This window comes from Corvus hawaiiensis, chromosome 7 (genome assembly GCF_020740725.1).
Source record: "Corvus hawaiiensis isolate bCorHaw1 chromosome 7, bCorHaw1.pri.cur, whole genome shotgun sequence".
Lineage (NCBI taxonomy): Eukaryota > Metazoa > Chordata > Aves > Passeriformes > Corvidae > Corvus > Corvus hawaiiensis.
The window spans coordinates 6512075-6535357 of record NC_063219.1 but is presented as its reverse complement, the minus strand read 5'-3'; the positions used below and the strand labels follow the sequence as shown (position 1 = coordinate 6535357).

General features: G+C 38.4%; 1 protein-coding gene across 11 annotated transcripts in view; it reads left to right on the top strand.

Annotated features, from left to right (window-relative positions):
* Positions 1-23283, top strand: part of PCNT (pericentrin) — a 74125-nt gene that overhangs the window by 6000 nt on the left and 44842 nt on the right. For 7 of the 11 annotated variants that reach the window (XM_048309060.1, XM_048309059.1, XM_048309061.1 and 4 more), the window contains exons 3-22: positions 1005-1055; positions 1889-2068; positions 2822-2965; positions 5328-5486; positions 5784-8252; positions 8338-8430; positions 8648-8824; positions 9764-10019; positions 11873-11931; positions 12108-12282; positions 12890-13026; positions 13561-13672; positions 14661-14693; positions 16332-16596; positions 16810-16897; positions 17442-17658; positions 18551-18795; positions 19755-20221; positions 21412-21988; positions 22628-22861. In XM_048309060.1, the coding sequence (XP_048165017.1) occupies positions 1005-1055; positions 1889-2068; positions 2822-2965; positions 5328-5486; positions 5784-8252; positions 8338-8430; positions 8648-8824; positions 9764-10019; positions 11873-11931; positions 12108-12282; positions 12890-13026; positions 13561-13672; positions 14661-14693; positions 16332-16596; positions 16810-16897; positions 17442-17658; positions 18551-18795; positions 19755-20221; positions 21412-21988; positions 22628-22861 (6138 nt within the window). Of the gene's footprint in view, positions 1-1004; positions 1056-1888; positions 2069-2821; positions 2966-5327; positions 5487-5783; positions 8253-8337; positions 8431-8647; positions 8825-9763; positions 10020-11872; positions 11932-12107; positions 12283-12889; positions 13027-13560; positions 13673-14660; positions 14694-16331; positions 16597-16809; positions 16898-17441; positions 17659-18550; positions 18796-19754; positions 20222-21411; positions 21989-22627; positions 22862-23283 lie in introns of those variants that run through there. The other 4 variants (XM_048309064.1, XM_048309063.1, XM_048309062.1 and 1 more) reach the window with 3 other exon arrangements.

The window sequence follows — 23283 nt, the reverse complement described above, 5'->3', positions numbered from 1 at the left end:
TATTTTTGTACTGATGACTCTCTGAAGGTAGTCATGTTCTCGGTGGAAAGAATTTTGGGGAGCTGGTGCCTTCTGCACCAAAAGCATCTCTCCAGATGTTGATGTGTTTTCACAACATACCACAACAGCATCAACCTAGTGTGTTTGCAAACCTGCAGTGATGGGGGATAAAATTTGCATGTGTTATCCTGCTTTCTGTTGTGAGGGTATCCCTGATACTTTCAGGATATCTTCAACATAATGTTTTCATTGCAAAGGCTTCTATGAAGCTACACACGAGTGTCTGCTCTGAGGAAAAACATAGTGTTTTGTCACTCAGCCACAGCAGTGTCCTTTCTACATTCATGTGAACTTAAATTAACAAAACAAACAAAAATCACGTACTGCTGCTAAGCAGCTTTTGTCAAAATAGCTGGTTTGTAAAGCAACTGGAATTCTAGGTTATCTGGAGAGGGTACCTCCAGGGAGACAGTAATCATTGGGAACTACTTCAAGAACATTCAAAACACAGGGAGAGCTGTGGGCTGCCTTTTCCAAATAATGCTATCATCATCCTGGTCTTGTGAATTTAGTGAGAGGGAAACATCTTTCAAGGTATCAAGCTATGTTAAATCTGTGTGGCAGAAGAATGTGTTGCTTTTGTGATTGCCTGAATGGTTTTAGCATGTTTGTTAAATAATCTCCTGTCAGTTTACTAATTTTTACTAGTAGATTAAAGATTGCTCAAATTTTTGCCAGCTACAACAGCAGAGGATCCAACATTGAATCAGTGTTGTGGCTTAGCCCTAAATTTAAGTAGACATTATAATAATTTTGTTCGTTTGTTTTTGGCAGTTTAGTTCATTTCACCATGAAAGACCAGCTGCGTTTAGTATAAAGTCAGTCTCTCACAACACAGACCTTTCTGGCTCATGCTTAAGGTGTTTCCAAAATAATTCTGTTTTTCCTTATTTTTATTTAAAATAGCTATGATGTAGTGTTTACTTTATTTGTTTATTTACCAGGGCAGCACTGATTTGTCTAGCTGGGAGCCACTGGATAATCATGCAACTGAAGTAAGTGTGAAAGGATGTATCTTTAGTAAAAGTTGCTGGATAGAGCTGAAAGACAACTGTGATAATTGGTTGCTAAAATTATTAATTGGACATTGTTATCAAATATGATAAATCTGATGCGATTTCACTATTTTATGATATAAAACAGGCATTTCTCTGTATGTACATTTACTGGCTGTGAAAATTGGTTGCTAAGAAAATTGGGTTTTTTAAAATCATAGACTTTGCCAAGAGAAATTCGGATGTGTTTAATGTTTCCAATTGATACATAGGTTCATTCTTAATTGTTTCATACAATATAACCAAAAAGTATTTAAAATAAAATACAAAAGACTGTATCCTCTGTGATGATTGTAACAATGTTGCTCCTAAGAGACCACAGAAAGTTAATTTTAATTCAAGACCTTTGTACTGTTGTTTCTCCTGTGGGTGGACTGTTCTCCAGTCAGCACAGATGGATGTAAAAGCTTTGTTTAAATTGGTAGTATTCTGCCTCCTTCCTCACAACTGGAGGTATTTAAATCCCAATGCACGCCAAAATGGCATATTGCCACCATTTGGTGCTATAGAATCACAACACTCTTACTTTACTTTTGTGCCTTAAAGTATCATGAAAAAGTATTATCTATGATCATTTTTAATTTGAAATTTTTAAGCATTAAGGACTTTATATATATAATGTTTCTATTAGATACAAAGTCCCTGTGTTGAATTACTTTTAAAGTAGAATTTGCTCCGGACTTAACCTTGAAGCTGAATTTGTTTTCAGACTAATCACAAACCAGAAATGGTGTTTTTAGTGAATAAATGATTTTTTTTTTTCTTTTATAAAGAAAGATAGGATAAATTCTGCTGCAGAATACAGCGAGGCTGATGCTCAGATGTGTCAGGCGAGGATAGCTGAGCTGGAGAGCAGACTGCTGGAGAAACAGGAAGCAGTGGAAAGACTCACTGTGCAGATGGATGAGCTGCAGGACCAGCTCACCCAGTACAATGATTCTATGCAGCTTCAGGTATGTTTCATAGAATTGGATAATGGGATAGTACTACCTTATTTTAATCCTAAAAATATTTAGGCCGCAAGACTCAAAAACCTATTGTTGTTTAGTGAGAAGTACTTCACCTTGCTAACATGTACTGCAAAAAGCAGCATCCTCTTCCAGAATATTAAAAAATAATATTTTGAATTCCCTTTCTCTAGCAGTTCTTTGTAAAGGTGAGTTGTTACCAGGTGCTTCCTAAGACTAGTTACTTTCCCCTTTATATGTTCTTTTTATCATTCTAGGATTGGGGAAACAAAGACATTTCTTGTTGGTGAGAAATAAATTGAAAAGATAAATGTGATTAACATAAAATAGGATTAATGTATCCCATCTCATTAACTTCCTCTCACGTGACTGAAGGGAATTGCTGGCAGGTAGGAAGCAATTTAGGGGGGACTAAATATTCATTATATCCTTTTTGAAAACTTGATTGCTTTTTACATCAGTAAGAGCTACAAATTTGGAAGTAAAAATACCAGTTTCATTGCTGGTATCCCATAATTTGCTTTTAAAATCACTTTTGATTAGGTTTGTCGTCTCTGAAATCAGTTTAAGGCTCCTCTTCCATTGTCTTTGGACACAAAGATTTCTTTGGTTTAAGTTGGTTTAAACTGAAATGTATCTACAGACTCTGTAACAACTTTGCTTTAAGAAAACCTACTTGTTTCCAAATATGTTAAGAATATTTTAATGTTAGAAGTGCACTTCTTGTGACCCTTGTAGGAAACTACGGTTCAAGAGCAGAATGAAATCATCAGGAAGTTAACAACCTGCCTTCAACAGGCCAAGAAAGATCGGGATGAGCTACAGGAAGAAGCTTCACATGTGGCTGGTCAGATCCATGATTTACAGCTCCAGTTACATCAGGTGTGCCTCTCCTCCAATTTGCATGTCCTTACAGAGACCACAAGAACAACTTCAGACTATGAATGTATAAATATTGAGCTGATGATGTAGCTCTTCATAGTTCAGTTTGTAATACAGCAGTGAAAATTATTTCAGGGCGAGGCAGGGGTTTTTTTCCTGGTTGCTACGGAGAAGTCCTGGAAATATAGCCTCATATTTTCCACTTGCTTGTATAATGTTTTGGGAGGTCATTGCACTTCTTTGTTCATCACTTAAACCCTTGTTAGGGAATTTTACACAATGTTGTTAGTGGTGTTATGGATTGAGTGGAAGCATTAGACAAGCCCTGCCTTAGGTTCAGCTTTTTGGCAGCCCTTAAATTCAGGTGATGCACACCTAAACCACGCTGGCTCACAAGTTCTTAAGAATGGCAGATCAGGTCTATTATAAAATTAGTTATTTATTGAATAGACAGAAGATTGACAGACAAATGGTCTTAAACAGAGTTACTTACTACGCAGCTTAAAACAAAGAACTACTAGTAGATTACATAAAACACTGCACGACATAAAAGTTCCTATATTATAGCTAGCAAATAAATAGGATAGATTAGGAGTTAATGTAACTTACCACTGAGCTGTTGATGGAGTGCACAGGTTCCTTTCACTCAGCCCCTGAGAGAGTAACCAAAAAGTGGCATCCCATCTTTGGGGAAGAGCCCCACACATTTCCAGGGAGCGTGCAGAAGACTTTTGCTTTGTGAAAGTTTGGTGTAGTTTTTATAGTTTGTAGTTTAGTGTCTGTGAGTCAGAAATTCAAGCTTATCTTCCTTCAATCTCGCTCCCAAGGCAAGATGTTATTGTCAGCTGGGAATGCCACCTCCCCAGTGCCAGAAATATCTCACCCCCAGACGATGTCCGACTTGAGATATTTCACCAATTAGCAAATTTATGTGAGGGGGGAAGATGCCCTGAGCTATTGCACCAGCTGATAGGCAGAGAAGATAAGCACTTCTGTGGTAGGGGAATGTCCTGCCACAAGTGGTTTGTGGCCTGTACACAACTGTTGCTACATAATTTTGGTTTGCATGTCATCATTTGTCCTTTGCCAGATAAATCTCTGAGTTTCCGCTTGGGCAACTGGAACATCTCAGCTGTTAGACAGAAACTTGCTGTGCTGAGGTAATGTGACTTGGCTCCAAGAAAGAAATGTAAAATAACCTGAACATGGTTGAAGCAGCCCCTGTGACACATAGGAACCTGCTTCAGTGCAACAGGGTGATCATGGAGCTAATCCCTGGATAATGAGATGTACTGCAGCCTTTCTCTGCTTTAAAATGCATTTTAAAAAGTGCTTTATTCTTTTTTGGTCATGCTCAGTGTTCTAGTGGCAGTTGTCTCTGAACCTATGCATTTGCTGTCCTTGGAGCCTTGTATATTACAAAGAGAAATATTTCTGTGTAGTTACTGTTTCAGGTTTGCAGGATAGAATTTCCCTATGTGGGATTACATATCTTAAAGGTCTGGATAGGAAGGAGTTTAAAAAAATTTTTTAAATAAAAACTGAGACTTTTTAGTCCAGGAATTATCTTAAAGGAGTTGCTTATGCCCTGAAAGTAAACTGTCTGCTAAATGAAATTTTGTAAAATAACAAAAAATACTGCTTTCTATCTGCAATTCTGGTTGCAACAGCAAAATGTGGTAAAAGTGAAGGCTACTCAACAGGTGTTTGGGATTTGCACCATAAGCCATTGAAAGACAAAGATAAAGCCTCCAAATAGCATTTCAGGCATATTCTAAATAAGTCTGGTTAGAGGATGCACATTGTGGAAGTACATCAACTTTGAAAACAGATGAAAGCACTAATACTGTCTTACGTATTCTTCCTTGATTTTTGCAACATCTCGAGAAAAATATGTTAAAAATAAATAAAATATATTTTATATTACTCTGATGGGAGGAAATGTTTTCCTTTTATTTGAAGGGATGTGGAGAGGAAGAAAACCAACCTTTAGTAATGATCTATAAATCCTTTGCAGGGAAGATTGGTTTCTGTTCTCTTAATGGCATGTCCAGACCATTGGAAGTTCTGCTTCATATTGGAGGAATTCAGTATGATTCATTATGTTAGATTTATAGGTTCATAATGTTAGATAATTCTCCCTAGAGATGAATTATCTAACATTTGCATCTTTGCAGTAAGTAGTAGTATCTAAAACGTGACAAGTGTTGTCTTCCTTTTTAGGATGATTTTTATTCCTTGAGAATGAAAAATGTAGGGTAAATCTGTAAATGCAGTGTATTTTATGCTTACAGTGAGTCTTGTGTATGAGTTGTTTGGATATTAACTTTCTCCTGACTGTGAGTACATTTTATGTGTCCAGGTTACTGAGATACTGAGGAGTAAGAGTCTCAAGAAAAATGAAGAAGTCCAGCAGCAAGTGTGCTTGTTTCAGGATCGTCTCAGAGAGCAAAATGCACACTTGGAGGTGCTGCGTGAGAAAGCACATGACCTGGAAGTACAGCTGGAGTCTTCTCAAAAGGTAAAAACGTACCTTTTGTTCTAATATAAATTTATTTCAAATTTGGTGATAATTTGAATCTGTGTAGTGACATAACCATGAAAAAAGTATTTTTATATAGAAATTCATAGAGATTGTGATGACTAACATTCATTAAAGAAACAGCTTAAGGTCTGGTTTCCTTTAAGAACGTAACTAGTACTGCTATAAATAGAAACCTTAAACTCAAACATTGTTATTTATGAATGTAAATTAGAAGCATGAGGCTTAAGGAAATGAAATCATGGCATATTTTATATGTAATGTTTTATTTTTAAGAATACCAAAGATAAAGAAATTCTGCTTGCTCAAATGGAAGAGGATATGAAAGGTACAATTCAAGAGCTACACAAAAGCATAGATGGAAAAGAACAATTTATTAAAAGTCTTCAAGATCTACTGACATCTGAAAGATCTGGCTTGTCTATACTTCAGCACACACTTTCTCTGAGGGACTCGGAAATAACAGAATTTAAAAAAGAAATAGCTTTATCCAAAGTGAAAGAACAGCAACGTATTGAAGAACTGAAAATCAGTCATGAGAAGGACGTTTGCAGACAGTTGGATAACTTGAGGAATGAGCTGGAGAGGTGCCACAGAAGAGAAATTGCTGAAGCCAAGCAGGTCTATGAAGAAGAAATTATTTTAAAATATAAAAATGAACTTGAACAGTTAAAAAAAGAACTCTGTGCCTTGAATTCTGAAGAACACATTCAGAACTTGAATGGCATAATAATTGACTTAAATATAAGTCTTCAAGAATCTGAAATTAGTAAAGAAAATTTGAGGAAGAAACTTGAAAACCAACAGGAAGACTTTCAGAGGGAAAAATCTGAACTAGAAGCTAAATACAAGGATTTAATTGATGGCCTTAAGTATCAACTTTCTGATGCAGAAGAGCAAGCTAAGAAAGCTGAGCGATATAAACAAGAAAAACAGTCCTTGAATGAAGAGATTCAGAAACTGAATTTGTACATCCAGGAATTGAATGAAAAGCGACTTTATGAGGCTGAAAAAAGTATAGATGTAAGGCAAAAGTGTGATGGAGAGATTGTCTCCAATAAAAAGCTATTGAAATTGAGGGGAAACCAGACTTTATCAGGGATGTCTCAGTTGCGGGGAGCGGGTCTTGAGGAGATGTGGGACGAAGAACACCAGTTGGAAGGTAGAGATGAGCCAGTGCATGGAGAACTGGAATTCCAGCATGACTCCTCAAGGGATCAGTTAGAACAAACTAGGAGTTCAGAGATCATGAAGGATAGTGGAAGTAGTGAAGGGGAGAACCTGACCAAAGAACCCTTGTCAGAACTAGGGCTCTTCAGTGGTGATGAAGGTATATTGGCTAAATACCTCATTTCCACAGAAACTCCAGAAGAGTCCTATGTGTCCAGCTCTTCAGAAGGCTGTGCCATTGAAGAGGGCAGATGCAATAGGTATGGGTTAGACAACAGTGTGCTCCTAGAACCCAGCAGAGATTTTTTATCTCCTCCATTATACTCTAGCCTTGATGAGGGGACATGTCTTAGTGGCTTGGCTCAAGACATTTTTGAAGAGGCAGAGGTGAGAGCAGAGGCCTTTGTTTTGTTTGTGTCAGATGGTTCCCTGCAGCAAAACAAAATTGGAGACCATGGTGACTTAAAGGATGATGAGATGACATGTTTAGCAGAGAGACATCTGAAGCCAACTGAACAGCTTCATCAGGAGTCAGCCTTAGAAATGCCTCATCAGGACACACAAGAAGCTGTTCGAAATTGGGAAAAAGCCATGTCTGAGCTCTCTCATATGCATGAGAAACTGGAGGAAGAACGTGAAGCACGGATCTGTTGCAAAAAAGAACTTCTTCAAAAAATAGAGGAGAAAGAACTTGAAAATAAACTCATGCTTCTAGTAAAGCAGCAGGGCGAGGATGGAGGCCAGCTATCTCTAACACAAGTGTCAAACCCCTCTACCTGGCTAGAAATGGTGAAAGACCTCCAGGAGGAAAGAGACACATTGATGATGCAGCTGCGAAGTCAGGAGCAGTTAGTGAGAGATGTTCAGGAGCAGAAAACCGCTTCTGATTCTGTGACAAGTGAAGTGCAGTCTCTTTTTGGCCATCAGTTGGCTGCTTTGCAAAGCCAAAGGGATTGGATGCAAAGCCAGCTTAATGCTCAGAATGTTAAAAACCAGAGAACAGCAGAGCTGCTCAGTCAGAAAATAGTATCTGAAGAGACATTGCTAAAAGAACAGGAGTTGCTCAAAGCTGAAATCAATAATAAAGAACAAAATTTAGCCCTTTTGTTGAAGGAAAAAACAGCCTTAAGAGAGAGACTATCCAATGTGGAGGAGGATCTAGTGAAAGCAGAAAAAGCACTAGCAGAGAATGCTAGCATCATTGAGGACCTTGCAAAAAACATCCATGAGCTTAATGCTGAAATGAAAAACATCAAAGATATACAGGAGTGTGAAAGACTGAGCTGCGAGAACAGGATAAACCTCAGCAACCAAGAAATTGATAAACTTACTGCTGAAATAAAGGAAAAGACTACTGAATACAATGAGGTAAAAAGCCAGTTGACTGAAGAAATCGCCCAGTTGAAAAAGGCTAATTTGGAGCTTGAGGCTTGTTTGCAGGAGTCCTATCAGGCTGCCCAAGCTGCCCAGGAGGCTCAATCCAAGATGGAGAAGCATTACAGAGAGGAAATGGATAAGATGGAGACTCGGCGCCTTGCTGAGTTAACTGAAGTGAGTTTGACACACAAGAGAGAGGTAGGAAACCCTGATAACTGCAGGAGTCATGAGATTTCAGAATGCTTAAGGTAGCCATTGCAAATGTTTGTATGCCTGTTTTCAGATAGAAGAGCTAAATGCTGAAATAAAAGACAAAGTGGATGAACAACAGAAGTTGGAAGAAAAAAGGAGGGAAGAGATTGCTGTAATAAAAAAGGTACATGCTGTAACTGGGTTTATTTTGGAAAAATAAAGTCATTTTGCATTGTCCTTTAAGCAGTGTAAACATTTTAGAGATGCAAAATTCTATTCATTGTTTTTTTTTCCATGGTGCTTTTGATTTGGTGTCAGGAGGAGGGAAGAATTCTGGTTCCATAATTAGGGGTAAACAAGCTTATTTTGAAGAAAGCTTTTCATCTGCGTATTCTCTGCAGGTGCATGAACGAGAGCACAATCGTGAAATCTCTGAGCTGGCTGCTAAACATGCAGAGGAAATGGAGAAACTCCGTGCTGAGCTCAAGGAAGAACAGGGACACCTTTTAGATGAGCTCCGGCAGCAAATGGCAGCCACACACAGAGCAGAGCATGAGCAAGCTCAGCTCCAATCCCAGGTAAAAACAGGAAACGCAGTGATTAATGTAATATTTACCTGTCTGTTGATGATCTCTAGCGTACACAGAAATCAAGGAGCCTTCTCCTTAATTTTTGTGGATATTACGTGTGCTCTTTCAGGTGGTGCTGCAATCGAAGGAATAGGAGTGTTCTCTTGGTGGGTGGTAGTAGATATTTTTTAGAGGCGTTCTCCAGAATCCTCAGTGCAATTATATTTTAATGTTAATTCTGAAGAAAACTGGATGTTTAAATTGACGGCTTTAAGAGAGAAAAAAAAAGTTTGTAATTTTTTGTCTTGGCAAGTTTAACAAGTAAATGTTATAAAGGATATTAAGCCCCTCCCAGTTTTTAATTATCCTACTAGTACAATCAGGAATGCTTTCCTGCTAAGCTGAAGTGTGAAAAACTGACTTTTTCTTCTATATATTTCTTGGGTTTTTGAACACTTCCACTAAATGTGAAGTGGAAATGGAAAGAATATGTCTAGTGTTAGGTCTAATTACAACCCGTTGGTAGACTGGTTAGTTTACTTAAGAATTGAGAAGTGGTGAATTTTATTTCTACTTTCTAGTATTACTTAGAACTTTACTTTGTTAACAAATTATAATCATCAGCAAGCAAAAGGAATTCTTTCAATAGACAGTGAAGGGCTGGGGTGTTGTGTTCTGCTCTGATGTGAGGAAGTGGACAGATACAGGGTATTGTAGGAGATGAAGAGGCAGGTAAGGAGAGCCTTTTACATTGCACTGTAAACATTCAAATCTCGTAACAGCTTATTTTAAGGGTTCCTTTAAGGGTCCCTGCCACAAAGAAACACTCTTCAAGTACAGAAGGGCAAAACTTAGATAGGTTTAGCAGTCAAAAGTGAAACTGGTCATGAAAAGAGCAAGCACATTTCATTAGAGTGGAGGGAGAAACCCTTTTTTCCTCTACTGCAGACACTGCACAGCCTTGAACTGGAAGCTTTACGCCTGACCTTAAATAATATGCACACCTCTCAGCTGGAGCTTACACAGTCCAACTTGAGGAAAGAGAAGGAGACTGCCCTCATGGAGCTGCGGGAGATGCTCAATGACAAACGTGCTCAGGAGGTAGCAATTCTGCAAAGCCGTCACCAGCTGGAGTGGGAGAAGATCAAAGAACAGTATCTGAAGGAAAAAGAAGATCTTAAGTCCAAGTATCAGCAAGAACTAGGTATTAAAACTGGGGAATAAGTATTTTCTTCCTGCACAGGTTCCTGTCTTGGTGTAGCGCTGGCCTGTGAATGACAGCTGGTGTTGCCTCTAATACGGGTGGGACTGCCATGGGCAAGAGTGAATGTTTTATATATGAAAGTGAAGTTGTGCGGCCCTAAGTTTAGTTGTTCTTCATCTGTAAATTAGTGCTAAACTGAACTACTTTCTTTCAGAAAAAAAAAAGTTCATTCTTTCTCTTAAAGAACTTGATCAGTGCAAAGAGTAGAGCTCTTATCCCTTATGTTTTGTCAGGGTTTTTCTTGCCCTAAGTCAGCACTACTGTTATCTTTCTGAGAAGATATGTGACTGCTTCCTGGCTTTCCCTCTCAGTTTTAGGAAGGAGTTGGGAAGGAACTGAAAGGCTCAGAGAGAGCCTGTAGCTGAGTGTCCTTTGAGCTGCATTTCATATAACATTGTATTGTGGCATGAGCAAGAAGGCAGTAGCACCTTATAGTACTGAAGGCCTGCTGATGGTGCTCTTTGCATTGTTTGGGAAATTTGCCTCTTTCCAGGTCAGACCATTTTTGACCTGTATGGCAGAGCTTGAGGAATTTCTGGAGAAAGGCGAATCTTGCAGCACTCCACTGTAGAAATTTACAGAATCGCAGGCTGTTTGGGGTGGAAGGGCTCTCTGGAGATCATCAAACCCCTGTTAGAGCAGGTTCCCCCAGAGCAATTTGCGCAGGATTGTGTCCAGGCATGTTTTGACTATTTGCAGAGAAAAAGGCTCCACAACCTCTCTGGGCAGCCTGTTACAAGGCTCTGTCACCCTCACAATAGAGAAGTTTTTCCTTGTATTCAGATGAACACTGCTAGTTGCAGACCTCCAGCTAGACTCTGCAGTGCTCATCACACCCCTCTGAGCTCTGAAATAAGGTTTAGAAACCATTCCTTCCTTAGGGAAGTTGTCCTTTCCTAAGAGAAAGAGAACATTCATTTAAGGATGTTTCTTTATGACCTAAAAGTAGGAAACCATTTGTTAGCACCAGTAGTGCAGTGAACTGATAGCACAATGGGATTTGGGAGCAGGAGGAGGTCATGGTGCAGTTCTTAATACCAACACTGTTAAGGTGTGTTTTGCCAATGTAACTTTATACCAATTTAATATCTAGGTTTTCATTTCCCATAGAAAGACTCGAAATAATGGTTGCATATTATAAATTATTAAATATTATAAATAAGCCAAGGCAACAGTGCTTTGATGCTCTGGGAAGGTGGCTGATAGGCCTTTACAGGGTTCCTGCGAATCAAAAAAGGGGCCAAACACAAAGCTGGAATTAATCAAGGGAGGAGCTAGAAAGGAAAAAGCTATCAGTGTCAGTGATAATTGAGCAGATGGTGGCATCTATCTTGCAGTCTTGTTTCCTAGGCATTTGTAGAAGAAATTTGAAGTTTCCTACCTGCTGCTGCTGCCTGCTACTCATTCTATCTTTCTGGAGATGATTCTGTGCTCACAGTGGTGTGCAGTGAAATGTTAAAATCAATATCAATAGTCATTTGAATTTGTATCTTTATGATTATTTTTCTTTTTAGTATCATGTTCTCTGTAGAGTTAAGCAGGCTTTACTAATTAAACTGAACTTTACTTTCTGGGTTGTCTTTGCAGCTGTAAGTTCTAGAATGCTTGTTTTCTAAAATGAAAGTGAATTAGTGAGTAACGTAACAGCAGGTGTGGATAGAACCCAGCACCTTACCCTGCTCTAGGCTTGCCCATTTAAGTCCTGAGTTTGAAAATTGTAATCTCATCCATATTTCTACTTTTCATTTAATAATATTTTATGTAAATTTATTAATAAGTATTTTATTTCACAGTTGACCAGAGAAAGAAAATAGAATTGGAAATGGAAGAGACACATATCCAGGCATTAGAGGTACAAATTCTGTTCTTCATACAAGAAAAAAAATAAAGTCTCTTTCTGAAAACAAGAGCTGGTACAAGTCCCAGACCTGCTACACATTTATTGTAAAGGACAAATAAATGGAGAAAGAAGTTTATTAATTTACTCAACGTGTTTGCTTTAATATAATGCGTGTCTTATTCTCGTAGACCCTCAAAAGAGACTGGGAATTAGAGTCTGATACACATTTAAAAAACGTGTGTGAAGAGCTGTCTGAAAAACATCAGACTGAGATGATTGCACTGCAGAAGTCTCTGGAAATGCATTTGGAAAAAGTCAAAGCAGAGCTGGGACTTCTTTCTGTTGAGAACGCACAATCTAAAAGTATGTACCATGGTCTGGGAGGCAGCTGTTTTATTGAGCAGTGACAGCTAAGTGATTTTACAACATATATAAAAGCAAATACAAGAAGCATTTATGTAGCCCTATTTAAAAACTGGGACGACGGCATGAGACTGTCTAGACAACAGGTTGTAAATGAAAAATTGTTTAAAACTTGAATAGCATTGTTGCATTTTTCTTTCCAGAGAGTATGAGATGTGAGGCAAATATTAAAGGGAGGTGCTGTTTTATTTCCAGCTGAAAACCAGTTTTGACAGTTGCCAAGTTAATCAAAACCGTGATTAGTATTAATAGAAGCTTTTTCTAACAAAAAATTGCATTTGGATTATGAATAGTTAAGGCTTAATGGAACAAAAGTTCCACAAACTGGTGGTCTCTTGGCTAACTAACAGTGTGGGATGCAGAGAACTAGGAAGCAGGTCATGGAAATGTTTCACTTTCAAATACTTTACTATTCAAGCAAATCTATGATTCCCTGAAAGCTAGTGTTTAAGCTAGAGACATGCATTTCTATTTTTGTTGCACAGAAGTTGTACAGGTTATTCATTAACCGGGATGATGGAGTAACAGAACTAATTTTTATCTTTAGTGAAATGTATAGAATTGGAGAGGCAACACCAGTTAGCCATCACAAAATTACAACAACAGCTGCAGGCTGAGTATAACCAACTCCTAGAAGAGGTAAAGATGAAAAGCCAAGAAAAAGAACAGGATCTTCAGAAGGAGGTAAATTACATTTTTTTAGCTGTTTAGAGTAGTTGATTACTCTTTCTATAACAAAAAACTAGACCGTGTACATATCATTTGGGTGACCTGTTTGTATTTAGGGACGTTACTGAAAAAGCTTCATATACATCTCATGAAGCAGGTAAATACTCTGGGAGTTTCCATAGGAGTTCAAAACCTTTGGAATGCAGTTGCCTTTGTGCCATTTGGTGCCATCTCTTCCTCTGCATTTATATTCCTAATTTGCTGGTTCTCACATTTTGTTTTTATCTGGCTAATGCTTTATTTTTTGCCAGTGAGGATAATTGTGGCATCAGGAACTAATTCTTCCGTCTCAGAGGAGTAGGTGTAATAGTTAAGAGATGCTGCTACTCAGTATCTCTGGTACTGTCAGGAGCTGAGAGTGGTGTTGTCACTGTTTCCACCTATTTCTGACAGAAGTCTTTCTTGCATGTAAAATAAGCCCTGAGAACAAAATTGTTTAACAAGTTGTGGTGGGGGTTTTTTTGTTTGTTTTTAACACGTTTTTTGTAGCTGGACCAACTTCAGGTCAAGCATGAACAGCTCAAGGCTCAGTCACAAGAAGAAATCAGGCAGCTTTGGTCTCAGCTTGACAGTACCCGAGCAAATCGACAAGAGCTAAGTGGTATGTTCAAAACTGACACACTTTAATTTTTGCCTCTTCTTCATACAGAAGTACACATTATCGACACAAAATACTTTAGCTATGTACCAGAAACACACAGGGAGGCCACAGTGTCAGTGGGTTGTAGCTCAATGATCTCTTTCTTGATGGAGGTGAGTCAGTGTCAGATGACAGGTCCTGCAGTGTCAAAAAGCATGGTATAACCGTGGGGAAAAGCTTACTCCTGTGCTTTTCCTTTCCCTTCCCACTCCCTTCCTGCACACTATAAAAGTCATCAGTGAAAACCAAGGGTTTTTTATTGAAATGTCAAATTAAGTATAATGTAATTATAATATATTATATGTATAATGTAATTATAATAATGTAATTAAAAACTGGAGAAAATGCTGGTCAGTGCAACAAAATGCTCCTATTTGTATTTCTGTTTCAAGACCCAGGTATATTAAATAAAACACCCAGTTTTGCAGTGTAGTGGTTGGAGATGGCATACACTTTTGAAATAAAATATAACATGTCTTAGATGTGTGTGCACGGACATGTACAACACATTAAGGAGCTTCTGGGAAAAAAAGCCCGTAGAGACCATGACTCTGCCAGTGTTGTCCTTGTGTTGAGACTGTAACATGAGGTTCTTGACTTCAGCTGGGGTAGTTAGAACAGGAGGCACATGTAACATACTTCAAATACTATTTCAGATTTTCTGAATAACATAACTGTAGGTAGCTTTTGAAGTATATTAGGGTTTTGTGAGAATTGGTTTGGTTTGGTCATACAATATATAAGTAATGTTTTCTATCTAGGCAGACTTTACCTTGAATATTTAATCTTTTTGTTGTGATATTACAGAATTATAGCACATAGGACTTCATAGTATTTGCTGGAATTCTTCTCTGTAGCCCTAATCTTTAACATCTCACATGTCTTTCCATGTTTCTAATCACTCACATTCCCATTCTTTGAAACCCTTTCTGTTTCTTCTTTCTTGAAGATGGTGAGACCAGAATGCAGGCCCATGGTCTAGGTGAGGATCTCTTTTGGTGTGTGAGATCTTAAAGGTGTTTTGTTTTACTCTGCTGTTCTTCATTTGAGTGATGATTTGACCATGCATTTGGGTTGATGGTAGGATTCAAATCATGGCAGCTGGATGATGGGATTGCTGCTCCGGTGTAAGAATGACCTGCCAGTTCAAAACAATTAAACACTTTTTTGCATTAATTTTGTGCCGGTAGACTTTGGTGGTTAGGCAAAACCTACCCTTGTCAGTTTCGCCTTGCCTTGCATATTGCACTGATGCTGTTACTTGTCCCTTCTTGTCACTTGGTTCCTCTGGTGCCCTTGCCTGGCAGCTTTTCCCTTTGGAAGCAAACTTGAGCCATGGACTTACTTCAGAGAATCATGAAATCATGGAGTGCTTTGGGTTGGAAGGGACCTTAAAGATCATCTCATTCCAACCCCCTGTCATGGGTAGGGACACCTTCCAATATCCAAGCCCCATCCAACCTGGCCTTGAACACTTCTTCTCTTACTTGTTCTGTTTGCATGTTCATTGTGAGAATTTTTTTATGCCACAAGTGTGTTTTCTGGTTTTCTACACAAAAACACATTGTAACAATCAGTTGTGTTGCTCCTGGATGGCATCCTCTGTTTCCATCGTTTCTTAAGTTTCTCTTGTGTAATGTAAGCAACTGCTTTTCTCCAGGCAAGTAGTTTCTTTTCAAGGAACTTCTCCGAATTCCTTCTTCTTTAAACGTAGTTCCCTCTCAGTTGATTCTGTGGGGATTTGACTAACTTGAATTGTTTGGAAAGTTGGGCTTTTGGGAAAACTTACCTTTCTTGAGATTTTTTTCCTACCTTTTAACTTTCCAAAACGTTACTGCTGCTTTAATACAGAGGGTGGGGAAGAAAGCTCTCAGAGGGCTAATGAAAAGGCTGCAATGCTGGCCATTGTTCTCACTCTCTGGAAGGAGGGCAGCTTGCTGAACTTGCCTTGGTAGCTGCTTTCTACTGCATTCCTGTTTTATTGGTTGATTCTTTTAATCCAGTCAGTTCAGCCTCTGAGCACACAATGGGTAGCAAACCATCATTAAAGTAATCCAGAATTGATTTTATTTTCTTTCCTGTGATTTTTCGTTTTCTGCACAGTTTACACTCAAGCTGGTTTTGTTTGGATGGTTTTACCTGGAGCAAATTAAATGTTCTTGAATAATTTATTGCTTCTGGGTGCTACAACAGCAAGCAGGTGTGAAGATTAAGCAATAGTGCAGGACTCTGCATGTTACCAGCCTTGTGCTGGACTGCAAGCAAATGAGGAGAGTTAACAGTGTGTTGGTGATTTTGATTCATAGCATGGGGATGGTTTCTCTGAATGCAGTGTAACTGAGAATGTCTTCAGAGGAAGGAATTTTTGTCTTTCAGAAGTTCATTTTTCTTATCTCATTGCTATTTCCAGTAAATGGTTCTTACCTCAACCTGTGATCTCTGCCTTTTGTGACTCCCATTGAGAAGGGAGTGGCCCGTGGTGTTTTTAATGGAAGTATTAATGGGGGAATGCCATTCCTAAACCACTGACATTTGGGGCAACTAAATCTAATCTTCACGAAATGACTTAGCCTAAACATATGTATTCTTAGTGCTTGTGTTGGTTTTGCCTCTGTTCCAGAGCTAAAAGAGCAGCTCCTGGCTCAAGCATCACAGGTAAAAGAAATAGAGTGTTTAAAACAGGAGTTTGAACAGCAGCGTCAGCAGAGAAACAGGGAGCATGAAGCTGAATTGGAACAACTAAGACTTTATTTTGAAAACAAGTTAATTGTTGCTGAAGAAAACTACAAAGAAGAATTGAGTTTGTTGCATCAGAGACTTCGAGAACTGAAGAACCATTCACTGTCAGAGTTGGAAATGAGTCAAGATCAAGCAGGGGACATCAGGTGATCTTTTCTTTTTCCTTTCATTTTATGACAGCATGCTTCCATTTTATTTTTCTTTAACATAAATGATGATGTTAGCATGAAACCTATTAGGACTGAGCAGTTGTTACAGTTGTTCTTTGCCTACTTTCAGTACTACGTCATAAATCATCAAGTTCATTTAACTTAATTCATGATGTATCACAGTCTTAAACTTTAAAACCCTTTTCTCAGTTCTTCTGTCACAATTTTTGAAGAGACTGCTGAGAAAGAGAGAAGTGTTGCACTTGGTCAGCTAAATCAACAGCTCGAACAACAACAGGTAGGATTTTTGATATAAAAGTTCTACTGTTCTTTACATGACCTGTATGAAAACTGAAGTCGATTCCTAGCTCTTACAAAGTGTAAATTAATTTCAGATGTTTAGTAGGGTTTAATTATTTTTGACAAGAATGTTGTAAATTACCGACTTTAAATAGCTCTCAGCCTCAGAGAGGCTGTAGAGCAGAACAGCTGAAACGGTGCTCTGTAATTTTATGCGCTGTTTGGGTTATCTTGTGCTGAGTAAGGAGCTTAGCAGTTCTTCTACACAGGTGCAGAATTCATGGTGTTTCTCTTTTCTGTAGTTCTGGTAGTAATTGTCCTTGTTCTTGTTCTCTTCAAGCCAAGATGCTCTTGTGGCCCTTCTTTCATTTATGCCCCTATTTTCATGCACCTTGCTGTAACTGAAGATCTCAACATCTTTGCTCAACTTGTTTCAAGTTGACTAAGAGTTTGGAAAAGGAATTTTCCTTTGTCTCATTGAAAGATTCTCATAATGGTTTCTTAGAAGCTAAAGATCTCTTCCTAACCCATTATTTCTGTAGGAAGAACTTGCCTGTTTGCAGCCACAGCTTACAGAACAACACAGGCAAGAACTGGATTCCTTGAGATCCTCCCTTGCACTTCAGTATAAAGAGGACCTGATGAAAATAAAGATGGACCTGTCAGACAAATATGTAACAGAAACTGAGGCCATGAAAAGAAAGCATTGTTTAGAACTCAAGCAGCTCCGTGCCCAACTTTCAGAAGAACATTCTAAAGGTAGGATGGTCTGACATACTGGGAAGGAAAAAATTAAGCTGCTTGTGTGGCTTATATTTTTCTTTAAACAGGTTTATCTGAAGAAGTTTTCAACTTATTCATTTACCCTAAACTATGGGGAACATTTAACAGATGCTAATCCCTTTCATCAAGCACTTATGGGTGTGTTGAGATGCAGTTCCAAAGATGTGGTGACCTGAAGTTGTTTATTCTCTAGTAAAAACTACCAGAACTGTGGAGCATTTGCTAAAAGGAGTTGATCAGGTTTCCATTTTTGATGCCTAGAAGGGCACTGTCATACAAACATTTGGACTAACAGTAGGTAACTTAGTTAGTTAATTTAACACGCATGGTTGTAATTATATTCCACTGTATGTTGGTTAAAAGGATTAGTAGAGCTTTTTTAATTTGCACTTATATTTCTTATCTTCAATTATTTATTTTTACTACTAGACAGAATATCAAAACAGCTTAAATTATAATGTTTAGAGATTTGTCCCATCTGACTTTTGGGGAAATGCCTTGTGTAAATAGTATGTACAAAAGAGGAGATTAAACTTCCATAAATCTGATAATACATTGCCCAGAAAGAAAGTCTGCTCCTCTGGCTGTTGCAGATCAGGAGGGAGGTCTTGCCATAGGTTTTATGATTATTGTGTGTGTTGATACTGGTAGATTCCCAAGGTGGTAATAAAATGGAACAGAATATAAAATCACCCAGCTAAGGGGTTCTCCTTGTCTTGTAGTTAGCATGGCTACTGATAAATTGCACAGCTGACAACATTCAGCTTTATTTCTGTGCATTAATAGGAGCCGTTAAAATAAAATAAGTTTCAGTGTGTCGTTTTATTGTCTGGCTTGGATTTTTCTTTTATTTTATTTTTCTTTCCAGAAATCACCAAACTGCGTCTCCAGAGTGCTCAAGATGCAGCACGTCAGGTTGAGGTGGAGGTGGAGGTGGCTGAGCAAGTGTCTGTGCTGGAGGAAGAGCACAAAGCCAAGCTCTCTCTCTCCAGCTCTGAGAAACAGCATATTGCAGAGCTCTCAGAGGAAATAAGGCACTTAAAGGAAGAGATTATAAAACAAAAAGGTGTTTCTGACCAGAATGAAAAGCATCTGAAAGAAGAAATGGAAAAGGTAATTTGTGCTACAGAACTGTTTTGTGTAGAGTTGGGCAAGTTCCAATCTGGTGGGAAGGCCAAGGGGAGGGAGAGGCAGCACTTGCCTTTAAAAGTCCCTGGTTTGGGATAGTAGCTAAAGCTTTAAATGGATTTGCCTGGATAGACACAAATGTTGGAATACACTTCTGCTTTGGTGTAACTCTTGTACCTCAAAGTCTTAGAGTTGAGAGAATCATACCTGCTACCGTCACTCTTACATGTTAAATCAGCTGTTCCGTCTGAGGATAAACTTAGATTGGCTGTTAATTCATTGCTTAAATTGTTGCATATTTGAATGCGTGTGAGAATTAGATGGGTGAAGCTCTTATTTATCAAGTCCTCCTTTCCTCCCTTTTTAAAGAGCCATGGATATGTGTATCCTTTTCCAAGCTTAGAAACTGATGGAGAAAGCCAGAGACAGTCTTTTTTTGGCCTTCTGTCACTGAGCAATCATTTGCTGCTTTGGCTTCTGCTACGTGCTTTTTATGTGGCTTTCATGCTATGTCCAAGGCCACTGCCCTTGTCGTGAACTTGGACACTACATATAAAATGCTACTGGAACATAGAAGGAGAAGTTTAAAAGGGATTTTTATTCATGCCCAGTATAAACACCTAAGCTGCCCATAGCTGTATAAGTTGAGCTCCTGAAAAGAAGATAGGTGGCCTCAAGAGAAACCAACATAGAGTACCATATTAATTCTAGAATTTTGCCTTATTTTTTTCTTAATTTCATAACCCTAATTAATTCTTAATAATGCATTGAATTTAATGTGTGTCAGTTTATAAATTGTCATTTCAGCCTTACTTTCATTAGGAAGGGTTACTTCAAGGATTTAATCTTTCCAAGATCTTAAATGCCTGAGAGCATTCACTTCATGCACTTCAGTTTGGTTTTAGTGGTTTATTCCTTTTTCTTTTAAATAATTGTCTTCACAGGTAAAATATAAAATTGCTGAGGATCACAAAAATGAACTAAGAGAAGAAGTCCAGAAAATAGAGAATATGTACAAAGAAAAAGAGAAGAAATGGCAATGTGAAAGTGAGGCCCAGAGAATGCTAGCAGAAGAGAAGTTATCACTATTGCACATAGAACTGCAAACCAGAGCAGAATCTGAGAAGCAAAACTTACAAAAAGAGTTTGAACTCCGTGAAGCTGAAATGATTCAACTTCAAGATCACCAAGCTGCCAAAATTCTAGAGCTGGAGAAGCTGGTGAAGGAGCAGCAAAACAACTTGCAGCAGCTGGAGGACAGCCTTGCAGGTGCCCAGGCCATGCAGAAAGCTCAGCAGCAATACGAAGCTGACCTGAAGGCAGCCAAAGCCCTCATGGCAAAAGAAATGGAAAAGGCCACACTCTGCCTGCAGGAAGAATGTGCACTGAAGCTCCTGGAAGCACAAAACAAGTCAGTTTCCCTGAGGAGTTCACTCATTGTTAGAGTTGCTTTTTCTTGTTTTAAACTGAATGAGTGATAGTGTAGGGAAGTCACTTGATGGCATTATCTAACTTACATATGTAAAGCTTGCTGTCCCAAGGAACAGCTGTGCTGTCTGTTAGGATCTGCTGTAGGATTTTGCTTCATGTAAAGGCATTTCATCTAGTCTAGCAAATAAAATGAAGTGTAGTCGAGTTTTGCATGCTAAGAGTACAACACAGCTGAAAATCATATACTTTAAAGAGAAGTGTGACAGGATATACAAGTGGAAAAATTCTCTAAATATTTTTAAACAATTTAAATGAATGTAAACAAGCTTTTCCTGGTAAATGGAGTTTGTGCTAACCATTGAATGCTGAGGTTGATGGGGCCACCTTTGGTATTCTTTAGTTCTGTTTAGATGCCTGGAACTGCTGTTTTTCTTCCCCTTCCTACATCTGTTGTTTCAAGTGAATTAAGGGAAGTAAACCACATGTTGGTATTTGCATGCATTGCTTCAAATTTATCCCTTCTTCCCTCCCCAAAAATATGTTCACAGAACAAGACTGGAGAAGTAATGACTGTAAGAAAACACTGAAAGCAGCAACTTAACTTTTAGATAACTGGTTTTTGGTTATTGGTGTCTGCATGCAAAATACTGTAGTTACTGATTGCAGTAAGTGGCAGGACTTCAGATCTTCTGCATCAAGCTTTAAGCAGAACCCAGAGAGATGAGTTTGGAAGAGCCCCCAGGTATCCCACATAGACTTCCACAGTGGTTTTATGTCTGTCTTTAACAGATGTTTTTAGAGGCGTTTCTCATGACAGTTCATTTATTTGCAGACAACACGTTTGAGATGTAACAATGTATGTACCATGAGATACTGTCATGGCAGTATTTCTCAAACATGTTGCTCTGTATTTGTAAGTTAATAGGGGTGCCAGTCTCCCTAGCAATAGCCAGATACTCCTAAGTGACATTGCAGAAACCTTTAATTATGTGGCTATGAAATCATCATTGTGGCTTGCTTTGAATTCAGTTCTGTATTTGAAGCATCAAGTAAAACTTGTGGAGGCTGAGGTCTATTTATTTTCCTTTGATTTTTATTTATTAGTTCAATTATTTAAAAAACAGTGACTTTTTTGACAGTAGTCTCTTAATGTTCTTGGAAATAATATAGGTTTATGGAGGAGCACAAAGCTATGACTCAGACATTCACAACTGAGCAAGAGATTCTTCTCCAAGAGCTGAAAAATAAACATGTGGATGAGCTGGAGCTCCAAAGCCAGCAGTTACAGGAGAAGCATAAGCAGCAGATTTTGTCTCTGACAGCTGATTTTCAGGCAAAACACCAAGCTGAAATTGAGACACTTAAAGCTACACTGGAAAGTAAACAGCAGATTCAGCTTGAAAGTTGTGTTGCTGAACTAAAGACAAAGCATCAGGCCCAAATCGATGAGCTGGAGGTTAAACACTTATCAAATCTGGATTCCTTGGAGTCTTCCTACCTATCTGAAATTCAGACTATAAGAGATGAACACAGTCAGGCTCTGGAGAAGCTACAGCTGCAGCACAGGGAGCAGCTCCAAGAGCGGGATAAAGTGCATCAGGCACAACTGCTTCAGGAGATTGAGATGCTGAAATTAAAGCATGCTGAAGAGCTTCAGCTTTCCCGAAATAGTTTGAAAATTGAGCTAGCTACTATTCATATGGAAAAGCTTAAAAGCATGGCTCTTGAAGCAGAAGAAGCTCATAAGGTGAGTCAGAAAGAAAACCTGGCATAGGAGGTGAGATTTCATGGCACATAGTGTGGAATCACCTTTCCCCTTGTTCTCAGGGGATATTTTCACCACCTCTTTGTGCCAGCACTGACACATTGTGTGTGGCCTTATTATGAGCTGAAATGTGAAACTGCAGCTGAAAATTAAATCCATCTGTTTCTTCCTGCCCCAAATGCTTAGTCTTGTGAGTTTTCTATATCATGTGTGGAAAAGGTACAAATGAGGTATATCTTTTAACATAATTAAGGTTGAAGGGTCTCCGTTTTGGGGCTCAGATCTTCTCTCCCTCGTAGAGCTATTGTGCAGTTCTTCAGAAAGTGATTAGAACAAAGTAAATGCAATTCTAGAGGTTAAGCCACATCTCTAGAAATCTAAAGATCCTTCTGAATAAGTAAGGATTTACAAAACTTTTACTGGATAAGAAAAGGAAACCCATTTAAATGCTATAGAGTGTATGTATATGGATGTCTGTATGCTCATCCTTCGTGAAACAATATTGTTCCTGCTTACTTAAAAAGCTTTGATACAGCAGAACATGTGCTTGACAAATGGGTTGCAAAGATATTTGTAGTTACTTTTTATTCCATCCCCTTTTTTTAATTAATGCTTATACAGGATGATCTGAACACAGCTCTTCAAAATCAAAGGCAGTTGCTGGAAGAAGAAAAACGTCTGGCTCTGGATCTCTTACGTGAGGAAGTGTTGCAGATGGAGGAAAAGCACAGGAAAGCACTCCAAGAGCTTCAGGATCTTCATGAGAAAGAAATTAGGAAACATAAAGAAGAGTACTCCAGGGAGTTGGAAGAAGAACTGGGAAAACTAAAAGTACAGCATGAACATGAGCAAGAGGTCAGAATACTGCTAATACCTAAACCCAAAACAATCCATGTTTTATCATAAAGTAAATTCAGTTTTATTAAGCTTAGAAATAAGGCTGTATATCTAGATGCTTTTTGAATTTTTTTAACAGTGCCAATAATAAGAAGATACAATCTGACTTCTGTGGATGCAAGCAGCTGCGAGTGTTATATATTACATTTGTATAGTAGGAGAAGTCACAAATGAAGCTTTATCCAAAAGCTTTATCCAGTTATAACCACAGAACACGTTAAGTTAAAATATTACTAACTTTTGCTTTTTCACTTACTAAATTGAAAATTGGGTGATGTTCCAAATAATTCTTAAATCACTTTTAGAAGAATAGATTGCCTGGGGAGGAAGTTTCATTAGTTTCCTGGGAGGTTCTAATGGTTATCCAGTCTTCAAATGCA